The 16,143-nt window shown below is 35.6% G+C and overlaps 1 protein-coding gene across 1 annotated transcript in view; it reads left to right on the top strand.

The window, feature by feature from the left end:
- Nucleotides 1-14,768, top strand: part of RUNDC3B (RUN domain containing 3B) — a 154,192-nt gene extending 139,424 nt beyond the window's left edge. Inside the window, 2 exon segments of the mRNA XM_006170485.3 lie at nt 2,539-2,651; nt 14,310-14,768. Of these exon segments, the coding sequence (XP_006170547.1) occupies nt 2,539-2,651; nt 14,310-14,455 (259 nt within the window). The 3' untranslated portion in view covers nt 14,456-14,768.
- The last annotated feature ends 1,375 nt before the right edge of the window (nt 14,769-16,143 follow it).

The following is a 16,143-nucleotide window of genomic DNA, read 5'->3' as shown; positions in this document are numbered from 1 at the left end:
GAAATCACCCTCTAGGGGGGATGGCCACGCTGCAATCCCTTCTCCTCTCGGGATTTTGGGCACACACGCACATGCACCTGGCATGAGTTTAAGCCACCAGTTCCAGGACTTCAACCGTGGTCGACTACATGGGAGTTCAGCGACATAGCCATTATGCCAATTGCTGGTCCGAAAAAGAAGTTATTTCTAACTGCTTATTAAATTCTTATGTTTCTGCTTTCCTCTATAGCTAAAGAATAAAATGTCAATGGAAATTAAGTGAAATTTTCAGTGATATGACTAACTATAGTATAGTTTACATGGTCTATCTCAGCAAACCAGGCTGTTGAGAAGGGAAGCCAAATCTTTTCTTCCTATATGAAGAAGAGGTAGCACAGTAATTAAGGGGACAGAGACCCACTCTACTCAATTTAAATCTAACCCCTAATTTTCTCTGTTGTAAAGTGAAGGTAGTAATAATTCCAACTTCTTAGGGTAATTGTGAGGATTAAACAAGTTAATATATGTAGAATAAGGCCTACCATGTAGTAAGTGCTATATAAATGTTGGGTATCTTTTTTTTCCTTTTTACCTAGTGTATAACTCATATAAGTGAAATTTGTTGTAATTATAAAAAATTTCCTGCAATAGCAGAATCTCCTACTACTTAAAAGTTATAATTAAAGGGGCCAGCACATGGTATGGTGGTTAAGATGCTGGACTCCCACATGGTTAGCCTCAGTTCATGTTCTGCACCTGGCAGCTTGAAAATCATGCTGGGCACGTGTGCATGTTTGCCCAATATCTCAACAGGAGAATAGAGAAGGAATTGCGGTATGGACATCCGCCCTGAGGTGATTCTCACTTTCCCTCTCTGTCTCTCTCCTTTCTGGTGAGCACACATGCCCTATGGCAAAAAAACTAAAAAAAAAAAAAAAAACTAAAAAAAAAAAGTTATAATTAAGAACTCTGTATTCTCAATATTTGAAAAACCTTCATATTATAAGTGAAAACACTGTACTGTTTGCATAGTAAGCTAGTAAAGTTATTCCACTACCTCATCCTTCATTTTTAGAGGAAAAAGCAAAGTTACCTATTGTATAGATCTCCTCACTATATCCTCAATCCCATAAAGCTTTATCTTAATAAAGTAGATAGAGAATAAGTACAAAAACAATTAAAAATAACTATGGTTTTGGTAAACCCGTTCGGCTTTGCCTCACTGTTTTAATAGTCGATCCAGTTTTAGTAAATTAGTATTTCCCCATTCTTCCTCATTTTGGATAGAGTCACATAAAACAGCAACTAGGGGGACCAGCAGTTAGTGTAATGGCCATGTCGCTGGACTCCCAGTAATTGACCGCGGTTTGAGCCCCAGACCCAGTGGCTTAAACTCACGTCGAGCATGTGTGCGTGCATGCCCAAGATCCTGAGAGGAGAATGGAGGAGAAGGGATTGCGGCGTGGCCATCCTCCCTGGGGGGTGATTTCTCGCTTTCTGTCTCTCTGTCTTTCTCTGTCTCTCTGGCAAGTGCACGCGCCCTGTAGCAAAAACCTCTCCAAAAGAAGAAGAAAAAAACAACAACTAGGCATAACCATTCAAACCATACTTAATATGTGTAACTTTGATAAATTTGTAATTAAATCTACTCTTATGGGTATGAAGAGAGGTAACTCTGAAAAAAGTCATTCACTTTTTATGTGCTTTCCTATAAATGTTACTATAGAATATATTATATGTCTAGGAAATTATATGGAGTTTGGATACCTTAAGAAATAGACATAGAGTCTGAATATATAATTTATATCCAGAAATAATGTGTTTTTGTGTTCTTATGTGAAATGTTAACACCCAAGCTGTATGTATCTTTTGAGATGGTTTTATCCTGAAGAATCAAATATGAGGAAAGGTTAATAGTGAGCTTTCATTAACTTTACGTTTATAATTGAGTTTATCCTCTAATACAATTCATTTCTTATTAATAGAAAGTGAGCCTCAAAATAGCAAATAGATGAGGGAAGGAGATGATTTTAATGGTATATTAATATAGACAGGTATTTTATTATCTGGCACATTTCAGACTTCTAACTTGAAGTCTTATATTACATAAATTTGTAATAATTTATTCCTATTGTTATGTAATAACTACCTGTAACAATATCAAGGTTAAAATTAAAGAATTCTGAAGATCAGTATTGAGTTATAACAGTTTTGGTTTTTAATTAAAAGTAACATGTAGATTTTCTGCCTCTTTGAAAATTCACAATAACCAGAAGTTCTCATTTTAACCAGAATCAAATATTGGTATGAAGATTAAAATTTGTTTGACAAATTATTTTTCTTTTTTGTTTTTCAATGGATTAAACAGATATACCTCCAAAGAGGATAGGGGACAAGTGTAAATTGAGATCATATTGAAGCCGTCATAGTGGCAAAATTTAAGGGAAATACTGGGGAGAAAGTAACTGGAAATTCAATAAATTAAAAACCATTAAATAAATATGTAGAAATTCTTTGTGAGAGGAGAAATTCAAGTAGTATTTCATTCTCGTTTTACAGGAAAAGCTATCAAAGTCTTGACCAGTTATCAGCAGAAGTTAGCCTTTCTCAGACTTCACTGGATCCAGGCCAGTCCCAAGAAGATGGAAAACAGGACACATTAATCAATGAAGGTAAGAAAAAAACTTATTTAGAGTTTACTTTTTCCTGTACTATCTACATTTTGGTTGTACAGGATTGTCAGAGAATAATAGTAACATTACTGTGATGTATTCTAGAAATTAAGCTGTTATTATGATTAAAGTTGGTCCGCCTTTCTTATTTGTTTGTGGATACCTTCTCAAAAGACTTGTCTTAAATTGTTACGTTTAGCTCTTCATTTCCTATATTCTTTTTTTTAACCATTCCATTTTGTTTTTTTGTGTTTTCACTTTACTAAAATGATGTTTATCAAGGTGATCAACTACTACCATATTGCTAAAGTCAGTTCTGTCTTCATCCTACTAAACTCAGCAGCTTTTGACACAACTGACCCCTTCCTTATTCTTTATTTTTTCTAATTCATTCATAGTAAAGTATGAGTATGTGCCTGAGAAAGAGGCAGAGGTTGGAGAAAGAAAGAAAGAGACAGAGAGAGAGCGAGAGAGCGAGCGAGAGAGAGACCTTCCACAGTGCTCAGTCACACAGTGATCTCCTTCCTCTAGTCCTCCAGTCCATCTCTCAGGTTCCTAGACACACATATTTGTATGCCCAGCATGCTATCAGGCAGAGTGAGCAAGGGGACTCAAACTGTGGCCAGCACAGGCTTACAACTCTTCAGTTGAGAACATTACTGACCACACCAAGAGTCTGGGCCTCCTCATCTGAATTACTTTTAGTACACTGTTTATTAAGGATTCTGAAAAATTTCAGGAACAAATATAAAAATTTTACTTTTTCCTACTACCATTTTCTGATAGGGTGTCAGCCTTGCTTCTTATTGGGATACATCTTCCTGAACATCTTAAAGGCTCAAATCTGTAACTTTTCAGACTACTTTCATTATAAGGTTCCATTTCAGTTTCTAAGACACAATCTATTCATTCATTCATCAATTTATTTAGGACAGAATTTCAATCTGTTGCAGCCCTCCTACCTCATCCTCACAAGTAGCTATGATCACAAGCACAGGTCACTGCACCTGGCTTTTAGAGGCAGACAGGAATTGAATCAGGCATCCCATGTGGTCCCAGCCTGCCAAGTTACAGCATATACCGGCATGCACTTCGGGTGGATCTCATTTTTAAACATCAATAGCCTAACTGCTTCAAAGCTCTTCTTTTCTCCTTCCCCAACATAGGTTAGTGCTGTTACTCTGGTAGTTTGAATTGCACAGGTGGTGCTGGCATGATCTGGTGCTTACATCTTTTATCTCTTCTCAGCAATTCTACCGGTTGTGGTTTGTATGAGAGCTAGGAGAAGAAAAAATAAATCCCTTACCTCGGGAGAACCTCCAGTCCTCTATGGCTCCAGTTTACCCCCTGCTTTCCCCATTGCAACCTATGGTACCATCAGTCATTATCCTAGATTCTTTTACTCTTTACAACTGCAGCCAGTTTATCAATAAGTCCTGTCTGTTATCTACATTGACTCATCACCTTCTCCATTACTACAACCCTAGTCCCAGCTACCTACAGTAGCCTCTTGGCTGGACTACAACCACAGCTCTTCAATGTGATTTTTCTTCTCTCATTCTTGCCTCCTCACAGTCCACTCTTCACACACTAATCAATGATCTTTTAAAACATGTATCAGGGGAACCAGCAGTTAGTGTAATGGCTATGTCGCTGGACTCCCACGTAGTCGACCGCGGTTCGTGTCCCGGACCCGGTGGCTTAAAACTCACACCAGGCGCCTGTGCGTGCGTGCCCAAGATCCCGAGAGGAGAATGGAGGAGAAGGGATTGCGGCGTGACCATCCCCCCTGGGGGGTGATTTCTCGCTTTCTGTCTCTATGTCTCTCTCTGTCTGTCTGGCGAGCGCACGTGCCCTACAGTGAAAATCTCTCCAAAAAAAAAAAAAAACCATGTATCAGGAAATATTGTAATTCCACTTAAAACTCTTTGATGGCTTTCAGTGCCAATTAGAATAAAATCCAAACTGCTGCTCCTTGTCTCCTACATGAGTTTGTGTTTGCCAGTTTCTGCCCCATTTCATACTATTTCATCCCTTGTTCATTATACCCCAGCACACTGACCTCCTAGCTGTTCCTTTAAGCCAGTTCCTTCCTTGACTCTCTTTGCACTTACTTTTCTCATTGCCCCTAAACTTTTTATAGTCTTTGCATGGTAGATTCTTTATCTGATCTCTGTTCAAATGTCATCTTTCTAAAGAAACTTTCAGTGACTCCATACCTTAATTAACCATCCCCACCTATATCATATTGCTATTCGTTATGACTCTTGTTGGTAGCATCTCTCTCAGATGTACACTTTATGAGGATAGAGATATTATTCCTCTAGTTCACCAGTGTGACACATAATAGGCCCCTATTAAATATCTGTAGATAGAATAAGTACATAATGAGTGTCACAGGATGTCATGAATAAAGTAAAAATTTAGTTAACCAGAAGGCTCAGGTAATGTGAATATTGTATTCAGTTGAATTTTCTGTTCCTTTAAATTGTTGACACATATCCTTTCTTCCACAGTTCCTTTCTCTAGTAAAAAATTATACTGTAATGAAACCATACTTTGGTATACTAATAGAAGGTGTTCTTGAATTTAAAATTTCATAAGCCACCTGAACCAACGACTCCTATAAACAAATATGGAGGAACACTCTATTTAAAACTACTTTTTTTTAGAGAGAGAGATTTTTGCTATTAAAGTATGTGCACTCACTGAAGAGACAGAGAGAGAGAAAACGAGAAATCACCCCCAGGAGGAATGTCCACACTGCAATCCCTTCTTCTCCATTCTTCTCTTGGGACTCTGGGCACACACTCACACGTGCCCAGCATGAATTTTAAGCTGCCAGGTCCAAGACCTGAACCGTAGTCAACTACAGGGGAGTCCAGTGACATACCCATTACAATAATGTGCTGGTATCTAAAACTACTAATTTTTTAAAAATCACATATGTTAAGAAAAGTAATTCAGCTGATAAAACCCAGCCCTAGGAAACAATGGTGAAGCAAGGGAAAAAACAGCAATATAACCACATAATTTTATTAAATATCCTCAAATAAGCAATTAGACATGTGATAAAAATATTTCAAATCAAGAAACAGGATGAAATAAAGGTTACAGTAATTAAACTCTAGAAAGAGATTAAAGAAAAAGATAATTATGTCATAAGTAAACATTAAACTACAAGATGTCCAAAGAAGAATATTTTGAATGAAAACTTAATGAAAAACATTGAGGGAAAGCAGGGCAAAGCAAAAGAGAGAGAATGAAAATGAGATGAAGAAGGAAGTTAAATGAGTTATGAAGTGGCTGAATTGAAAAATAAGCAAAGAACATCAAATTTACATATTAATAAAGTAATTGAATGATAAACACAGTACAGTAGAAAAAAATGAAATACATAATCCAAGAAAGATCCTTAGAAATAAATGGAGATCTAATCAACAATCTGAAATGGTTAAAAAATTACCAGAGGAAATTAACTTGTAGTAATCAAAGGCAAGATATATCCCTCTAAAATGATTAGATAGTAATAATAAAGCATATTTAGGACTTCCAGGCAAAAAGATCAAACTTATAAAAGTGAAGAGAGTAAGACTGGCACAATTGACTTCTCTAGTTGTATAAAACTAGAATAAAAATACAAACCTTTTTATATAATACATAATTTTAGAGGAAAAAAGAAAACTTATAGAAAAAGAAATAGCAGATATAACAGCAAAAATTATCAATTGAGAGAATGCCAAAAGGAATTTACAAAATAAAATGGCAAAGAATACACATAGAGAAAGAAATACACAAAATTATAAAACTGAGTTATTCAGAATGGCTAAAAACAAAGGGATAGAAAAATGAGTACAAGGCAGGTAAAAACATAAGGAAAGCAGTATAGATAAGCTCAGCTGTTGTGGTGCAGGTGGTACGGTGCTGCTGTGCAATTCTAGAGCCACAGGGGAGGCCTGAGTTCAATTCCTGGGTTGACCTGAACATATTAGGCATGTCTGTGCCTGCCAGTGAACCTGGCTGGCAAGGGGGAGATCATGACTCCACAAGACCCTGCCAAGGGCACCTCTTTTTCTCTCTCAGGAAGGAGGGAAAAAAAGCAACAAAGCAGGGTAGCAAACCTGGTGTCAGATAAGTAGAATATAAGACAAAATGCATTAAACATTACAAAGGAGAAAATGTTTTATGTTGAAAACCATAATTAAGACATAATAGAATTATGCACCCAATAATGGCATTTCCCTTTAACAAAATATGAAAAGACATAGATAGAAACCCAGAGACAATAGGAGATTTAAAATAATACTCTCAGTATAAGACAAATCAAATTTAAAATAAATAGGTTATAAAAGAACTAAACAATATAACCAGTAAAGTAGATCTTATGACTATAAGGAACATTACACCCTGATAATAGGTGAAACACCTTCTTCTTAAGTGTAGATGGAACAGCCACAGAAATAATCATTGTTCAGTAGTAAAACAATTCATAAAGTGAAACACTACTAACAGTACTCTCTGAATACAGTGTAAAAGAACCATAGAAATTATTCAAGATTTGTTGTTGTTGTTCAAAAGGATCCTACCTGGAAATAAATGAAAACTCATATTAGATATTGTGGGATTTACCCAAAAGAAATGAAAAGAGGAAAATTCATAATTTTATATACTTTTCTCAATAAAACTGAAAGAAGATAAGTCAGTTATACTTTCCAACTCAAAAAGTTGGAAAAGGGGGAACCAGCAGTTAGCGTAATGGCTATGTTGCTGGACTCCCACGTAGTCGACCGCGGTTCAAGTCCCGGACCCAGTGGCTTAAAACTCACACTGGCAGCGTGTGCGTGCGTGCCCAAGATCCCGAGAGGAGAATGGAGGAGAAGGGATTGCGGTGTGACCATCCCCTGTAAGGAGTGATTTCTCGTTTTCTGTCTCTATGTCTCTCTCTGTCTGTCTGGTGAGCGCACGCGCCCTATAGTGAAAAACCTCTCCAAAAAAAAAAAAGCTGGAAAAGGGACAATAAAGTAACCAAAAGCACAAGGAAGGCAATAATAAAGACAAAACACAAATAAATGAGAGAGAATAGAAAAATAGATCTAATAACTAGACATAGAAGAAGTTATTAAGGAACTACTCCACAGAAAAGGGCCAAACTTACATGGTTACTCTGGGTAATTCTACCTAAACATCAAAGATCAAATACTTCCAATGATTCATAAATCATTATCCCAAAGCATGGAAAATGAAGGAAAACTTTATCATTATTTTAGGAACTAGTTGTAATCTAATAAATATAGAAAAATAAAAAATGTTACTGATCAATTCACTTATGGATATTGATACAAAAGTTGTCAATAATATTAGCGGCATCTAGAAATACATAAATAAAATGATATACTATGACCAGATGGATTTATTCCAGGAATACAAGGTTAATTTGATATAAAAAAGTCCATTAATGTAACCCACCATATTAATAGATCTGAGATAGAGAAGACTATTTCCACAGATGCTAAAAAAGACTTCGACAGAATCCAACATTTGTGTGATAAAAACATTAAAAAAAACAACTTGAGAATAATTATTTTATACATATACATGTGTATACACATGTGTTTATCTTTTTTCTTTGTTTTTTTAAGAATTCTTTTTTAACTTTATTTATTTAAATTTGACCAGAGAGGGACAGAGGGAGGGAGAGAGAGAGAAAGAAAGAAAGTGAGAAAGCAAGCTGCCTGGTCCAGAACTCAAACTGTGGTCGGCCATGTGGGAATCTAGTGCCCTTATCCACCATGCCACCAGCCAACCCCTTATCTTTTTTTCTAAAGCTAGCATCTTAATAGAGAAATACTGAGGTCAGAAACTAAGTAAAGATACTCACTGTTTCCACCACTATTTAACATTATACTAGAGCAACTAGTTAATGGATTTAAAGAAGAAGCTTCAAGTAGAGAAATGAGAGTTGGATTTTTGCAAATGATTTCATGAACCTAGAAAACATTAGAGAAATACTACTATTAACTTAGACAATAAAAGTCCTGCAAGATGAAGCAGCAGTAAAACACTATGATTTGCAAGGCTGACCCACACTGAAAAGTTCTACATTTACATCCAGAAACTGCTCTGATGTGACACACTTGTGCCCATGATCCAGGACTGGCTGAGGTTGGGAGTGGACTGTGGTGTCAAGACCCCACTGAGGGAGCTATCTGTCTCTCTGGCCAATGGAAGAAATAAATACACTTAAAAAAATAGAGTAGTGGGGCCAGCAGATGGTGTGGTGGTTGGGGGTGGATTCCCACATGGCCGACCGCAGTTCAAGTCCCAGACCTGGTGGCTTGCTATCTTACTTTCTCTCTCTCTCTCTCACTTGCTCTGTCCCTCTCTAGTCAAATTCAAATTAATTAATTGATTAATTTCAATAAAAGAATTCTTTTTCAAAAATAAAGTAGTCCTGCAAAATTGCAGATATAAAATTATCATAGAAAAACCAATAATCTTCACATGTGAAAATAATATCCACTGAGATAAATGAGATAATCTAGGGTGAGGAAAAGAAGCAACAGAGAAGATAAAGTTCGTCTACTTTGCACATGTCTTGTTCAGTTATTTCTGTATCAGGGAACCTGTAAGCTAGTCTTTTTTTCAGATGCGGTCTCTTCATGTCATAATTCCCTTATCTCAGCCTCCCAACTAGGACTCAAGCACATGCCACCATGGTTAGCTCTTTATTTTAGAGTCTCACTGTGTGGTTTCAAGAAGCTTCTAGCTTGCAATCCTCTTGCCTCAGCCTCCCAACTTGTTTGGATTACAGGTGTCCACCGCTGCACCCTGCCTTTTGGTTGAATTGGAATTGAACCCATGCCTCTCATGCAGCTTCCAGTCTCCCAAATGGTGGCAGTACCTGTATACCACTGGAGCTAGAGCTGAACTTTAATTAATTAATTATTACTATTTTAAGAAACAAGATCTCTTTTGCTCTGTTGCCCAGGCTGGCTTTGAACTCATGATCCTTCTGGCTCAGCCTCCCAAGTATCTGAGATTACAGGTGTGTACCATGATGGCCAGTTTGAATAATTTTTAAGTCAGATTGTCAGTGGTCATGTCTTTCTTCACAATATCATTCTCTGTGCCAATAGTTCCTCCAACAGTACTGCAGAAGGAATTCTCTTTTAAATTACCAACGAACATCCTGTACATTTAGATGTACTTTCCTATTTGCATAACTTAAAGTTTCATTTTCTTCAATTAAATTAAATAATTTGGTAAATTAAACAGCTTCTCTCTAAAGGCCACAGGAATTTTATGACAAATTGATGTTTTCACATCTTAACAGAAATTCTGAGTGATGCATAAATCAGTCAAACTAATTGCTTGTTTCTTCAAATTTTCTTTCATGTACCTGGGAATTTCTTCTGCCTCAGTTTTATGTGTGGCATGTGGTTAGCAGTCCTTGGAGTATGTCGCTAAACTTCACCTACTTGCAGGGTATTTTCCTTTCTTAGAGATTTTTGGTATAAGCATTTTGTGTTATTTTATTAACAATATGAGTTGCAGCAACTCCTTTAATGATCACTATTTAATTCAAAAATATGTAATTTGTATTCAGCTGTCTGCTTTCATGCTTTTTTGTGAACAACTGTTCATTTTAAGGAAAAACTGTAATTTTTAAGGCATTTTCAGCAACATCTAAACTCTACACTTGTACCAATTACACAAGTAACTCAAAGTGCTGTCAACATGAACACTTTTGATCAAGTTCATACATGCACATGCAAAAACAATGTCACACCTCCTACATAGGCAATTACAAGTATAATATATACTGGTTCCAATAGTTTGAAATTGTTTTTGCATGAAGTGTTAACCAATCCTTTTCTCTAACCACTGATCAAAAAAGGTGACACGGTACTTACACAAAAATTTAATGTAAAATTTTTCCTATACTTACACGTTTATGATAGAAGCAAACGAATCTTTTAGGCATTCCTTAAAATTAGGATATGTATTCATCACTTCTCCAGTCCCCAATGATTCTCTTCTTCCCACTACCAATTTCCTTAAAGTCAGTGATCTCATTATTCACTTACCAGTTCCAAAAACCTACTGAGTCATTCATGGCTCCTCCCACTTAACATTTTATATCACTGAGTCCTATCTATTTGATTTTCTAAAGATTTCTACATCTGTTCTGTATTCTCTGTATTCCTTCTATTGCCAGCCTGGTTCTGGCAATGGCTACAACCCTTTTGCTTCCCTGTATCCATTTTATTTTTCTCAAAGTCATGCTTCATAGAGCCCTTCTCTCTCAGCCTCCCAAGTAGCTGGGATTACAGGTGTGTATCACCGTGGCCAGCCTTAATCATTTGCTTATCTTATAGTTTCATTTTCTTCTTTGATTAAATAAAATGCTTCAGGAATTTAAATGGATTCTAAGGCCATGGGAATTTTATAACAAATTGATGAATGACGCCTTAATAGGAAAAGTATTTAAAAGTGCAAAGGAAATAGTTTCCTTACGTAAAAATCTTCAGTGGCTCCCATCTAAACACAAATGAGACTAAGAATACAGTCTGAGTTCAGAGGGCTTCATTTAGATTATTTTTTCTTACTGTGTTTATGGTCCTTTTGGGTACACATTTAACAAAATGGGTATACTTATAGATCTTACTGCATGGGTTGTTAAAGATTCAATAATTCTTATTTAATGTAAAACATTTAACATGGGACCTGGGCTGTAGTTACAAGGAAGTATTAATATTAGTTACTGCTACCAGAGTTGATATGGTTAATATTTGTTGTTGGCACTTGCCAAAATCAGATGTAACCTCCTTCTCTGGGCTATTTTGGGGACTTGTGAAATAAGCTTGAAATTTTAACAAACTTAGTCTCTTTGTTTTCTAAATATAGTATTTAAGTAATAATTAAAAAATATTCATTATAAAACTAGAAATGGAAAATTATTAATGATAACATGTATGATTAAGCTAGTATACCGCATATTCTGGATGGGAAATCACATTTTGTATGCTGTGATAATGCTCAGTGAATGAATGTAAATCAATTAATTAAAAAAAGGAATTAAAAAAAAGCAGCAAAAAAAAAAAGAAAACAAACTTTCCAATAGCTAAGATGACAGCCTTTTCCTTTTAGAATCAATAAAGTGTCCACATAAGGAATCAAAAAAAGTTTACGTTTTCAGCATTCTACTCGCGAGGTTTTTTGGGGTTTGAGTTTTTCTCTTCTTCTTTTTTTTTTTTTTGCCATATCCTGGCAAATCTGGCTTTTTCTACTCCCTTGGAGAGGCAAACCCACAAGAATTTGTCCATAACTGGATTTTGCTTCAAATTTCAAAGATGTCTATCTACTTTTGTCATCTTCCTTCAGGCAGGAATTTGTCACATTCGGTCAAAAATTCATTACTTTTTTGAAGCAGATTCAATGGTCAAGTTCTCCTTTAATATTTAAGGGAAACATTAAAGTGAAAACTGGCTCAATTTTGCAAAGATTTCTTACAGTAATTTAGTAGTACGTTATGCTGTGTTTGTTACATTATTTGTAAATTATCTTCCAAGAAAGATAGCACAGATTGTCTTTGTTCCTCAAGATTCACATACATAGCAATCACTAACTGTATGACAGTGTTAGAAAACTTCAAACCTGTAACAGAGATGCTAAGGCCCTCTAGGAACAAAACAGCATCTTGATGGAAAAATTTGGGGGTGATGAAAAATTTTGAAAATATGATAATGGTTGTACATTTGTATGAATATAATTAATGCCACCAAAGTGTACACTTAAAAATGGCTAAAGTAGGGGCCAGCAGATCAGGCCTGGCCATGGTACTTAACGAGGCTCGATTCCACATGGCCAACCACAAGATTCAAGTCCTGGGCTCAGCAGCTTGAAAAATACATTGGGCTCATGTATGCACATGTGCCCAAAATCCTGAAAGAGGGTGAAATAGAGAAAGGACTGCAACATGACTGTGCCCCATGGGGGATAATTTCTCGCTTTTTCTCTCTCTTTTTCTTCCTGGCAAGTATACATATCCTCTAGCAAATTCAAAAAATGGCTAGTCAACTGTATGTTAAACATACTTACTACAATAAATAAAAGTCATATACATACATATGTATACACTATAAACAGTAAATCTTTTAAAATTTTTGGATTCAATATAGAGTACAAATTTAGCAAGGCTATACACAAAACAGCTGATCACCTGGATCATTTAACAAGGACTCCAGAGAGCTGATTTTGGCTTGAAATGAGTCTCTAAGCTTAAACATTATAAGAGTGATTACACTGTCAACATACATTTTGATTATAACATAATTGGATAAACATTTTAAATCTGAACATAGTAACTACTCTTCCATATCTTTTCATAACACTACTGTATTTTCATGTATGTTTTTGGTCCCCAAAACAATGAAGTTATCCAAACCAATTATTTTTTGGTATCTGTTCCCATTTTACAAAGCAAATAGGCCCAGAGAAGATGCCTTGCCCTGGATCATCTTAACTAAAATGGACATAGGAGCTATCTTGAGTTCCAATGTAGTTCCACTGAATCATTCAAAATTTTTATTTTAAATAAGAGAGACAGACAGACAGATGGGGATAGGGTAGAAGATGGTATTTCTGACAGGGTCTTGCCTTTGTGATCATTTGCCCCAGCCTCCCTCCCAGTTGGTAGGATTACAGGCATGTGCTCCCATACCCAACCTCTCACAGCAGTGCCCTACCACTTGCACCACTGCAATTGGACCTAATTAGTTATTTAAGGAGCATCTACTGTGTACTAGGCATTGGGAATAAAGAACACTATGAACATGCTTTTTTCCACAGTTTACAGCCTAATAAAGGAGAGTTAGCCCCTACAATTGCCATGCAGTTTAAAAAGGTGGGGTAAGTACCAAAGACTTTGAGAACACTTCAGAGGGGCTATTTGAAACTATATAATACTCAGATACACTTGGTATCTGGCATAGCTTACACTTGTATAACTTCATGAGTAAAACCCAAATTTTCATCTCTAGAAACCTTTTAATTTCCAAAGACCTTAGCCTTCACTGCCCTAAGCTAGCCACTAATAGCTGGTATTTGCACACTGTAGGTTGAAAATCACTTAGCTCTGAAAAGAACATGTTTTACCTTAGCTGTGGAAAAAACTCATCATTCTTCCTTGATGGGTCTACTAACGTTATTTAAAGTTCTTAATGCATAGTAAATGCTGGGTTAAATGTTCAATTCATGAATAAAATCTCACAAAATCAAGCCTTCCTATTGAGTTGAGGCAGTCCAATCTGACCAGGATCAACATGCTTCTAAGGCAGTATTTTACTTCAGTGTGGACTTCCTGGTTACTGTAGTGTGGGCACTATTATTTGAGTTTTTAATTATCATTTACTAACTTAACATGATCTCCAAAAAACGGGGGTAAACTTTTCATATTTTATCTAAAACATGGAATCTCAAACTTCTGTATCTAAAACTTTTATGAGCTCAAACATGTTGATATATAGACCTTTGACGGCATAGATATTTATATTCAAAAAAGTCCTTTAAAGTGTGGAAATTTTTTATGGTTTTAGATCTTATTGGTATCATTCTTGAAGGACAACTAATTATTTGCTATTTAATCCCAATTTTCAGGTAAAGAAGATACTCCTTCATTACTTGGCCTCTGTGGGTCTCTAACATCAGTGGCAAGTTACAAGTCTTTAACAAGCCTAAAATCTAATGATTACCTTGCAAGTCCTACAGCAGAGATGACAAGTCCAGGCCTAACTCCGTCCTGAAAAATTTTATGTAAAGCCAAACATTTTTATGTTGTAAATGTTCAATTTACGTAAGTTTGACTGCTGGGAAGACCTCTGAACTTTTATACTGTTATGGTACATGTCTGAAATTCTGCTGCTTAAGAGAGTTCAGTCCAGTCCATATAAACTGAGTGAAAAACATAACAATCCTGCCATTTTTCATTTTAAAAAAATTCTTATATTTGTCATTGAGGAAGTTTAAAAATGAATAGACTAAAAAACTTTCAAAGGTCCTTCAAATTAATACTTCATTCCAAACTGTACATAATTATTTAGCTAATTTTTATATATTTGTTTAAATGTAATTTAGTGGCCAGAGACTGAGTTAAAGGTTTTATTACAGAGACTTATGCTAAGTTTTTTCTTTTACTTTTATTTGGTGATTAAATTTTTTAAATGTGACTTATTAATTTATTTCTGAGTTCTAATGTCCAAATGCCTTGTTTTTAAAATCAGGTGAAGGTTCTCAGTTATAGCTGCACAATGACTTACACAATTTTCTTTAACATTTATCATTTGGTATCAACTTGACATTCCACTTAACATTTTATAAATTTTATAGGAATGTGCCTTTGTAGGCAGTTACTGACTTAACTTTTAGGATCACAGGGGAAGTATTTTATATTTTAGGCTATTTAGATAAATGAATAAATTTATCTTTGTTTTCCCAAGATTAAAAGGTTATCAATTAAAAAATATGATCAAGTAAGCTTCAAAAGTTGGAAACATTTCAATATGTAGAAGGAATGTTGAAAAAGTATTTTATCAGGAGTGATTTCGAATTTAGTTAAGGATTTTCAAAGCTTTTAAACCAGGATTGGTAAAGATAATCATTGTACTTAACAATAAAAATGTTTGACAGTGCTGCTTTTCTCCTTTTGTGCAACAATGAACTGTGTATCCTGATTGTTTTACTGCCTCTATCACTAATTAATGCACAACCTCTATTTTTTTATTTTTTTTTTAATATTTGCCAGAAGGCATGGCACTTGCTAGAGAGAGACAGGGAAAGTGAGAACGTTTCCCCCAGTGGGGAGACAATCACACTACAATCCCTCTTCCTCCTTTTCTCTCTCCTTTGGGGCTTTTGCACATGCACACACATGGGCCTAGCATGTTTCTCAAACCTCTGGGTCCAGGACTCAAACCACACAGTGGGCAATGTGGGATCCAGCTACCTTAACCACCATGCCACTGGCTAGCCCCATAGTCTTATTTTAAAGCTGATGTTAATATTTAAAAATTGCTACACTTCTACAGCTAAATCAGCTTTCTTTTAAAAAAACATATACTGTCTATTTTAAATTTTTGCAATTTTTTAAACAGCGGTATTTGCCCCTAAAAATTCCACCATTCTGAAAAAGAAAATGTATGAATATATTTTCTATAGTAAGTAGTATGAGGAAAACATGATTAGTTGTGCCAAAGAAGTTTTAAATATTGTTTATGTGAGGCCACAGAACTTACTGGGGACTTAATATGGTATATTTGTTTATCAATAAAACATTATATTCAAGCTTAGTAGATTTGACATTCAGGAAGATTGTTCCTCCTAAAACAGTTTATTTTATTAAGAGGCAAGAAGACCTGACTTTGCCACATCCATTCTTTTTATTAGAAATGTAGGAGTGTGGTGGGTCTCTGTAATATTTAGAGCTTAGTCTCAT

The sequence above is a fragment of the Tupaia chinensis genome, unplaced genomic scaffold, assembly GCF_000334495.1.
Source record: "Tupaia chinensis unplaced genomic scaffold, TupChi_1.0 Scaffold148587_1, whole genome shotgun sequence".
NCBI classification, from domain to species: Eukaryota; Metazoa; Chordata; class Mammalia; order Scandentia; family Tupaiidae; genus Tupaia; species Tupaia belangeri.
Note: the sequence above shows the minus strand (reverse complement) of the source record. Positions and strands in the feature narration are given on the sequence as shown.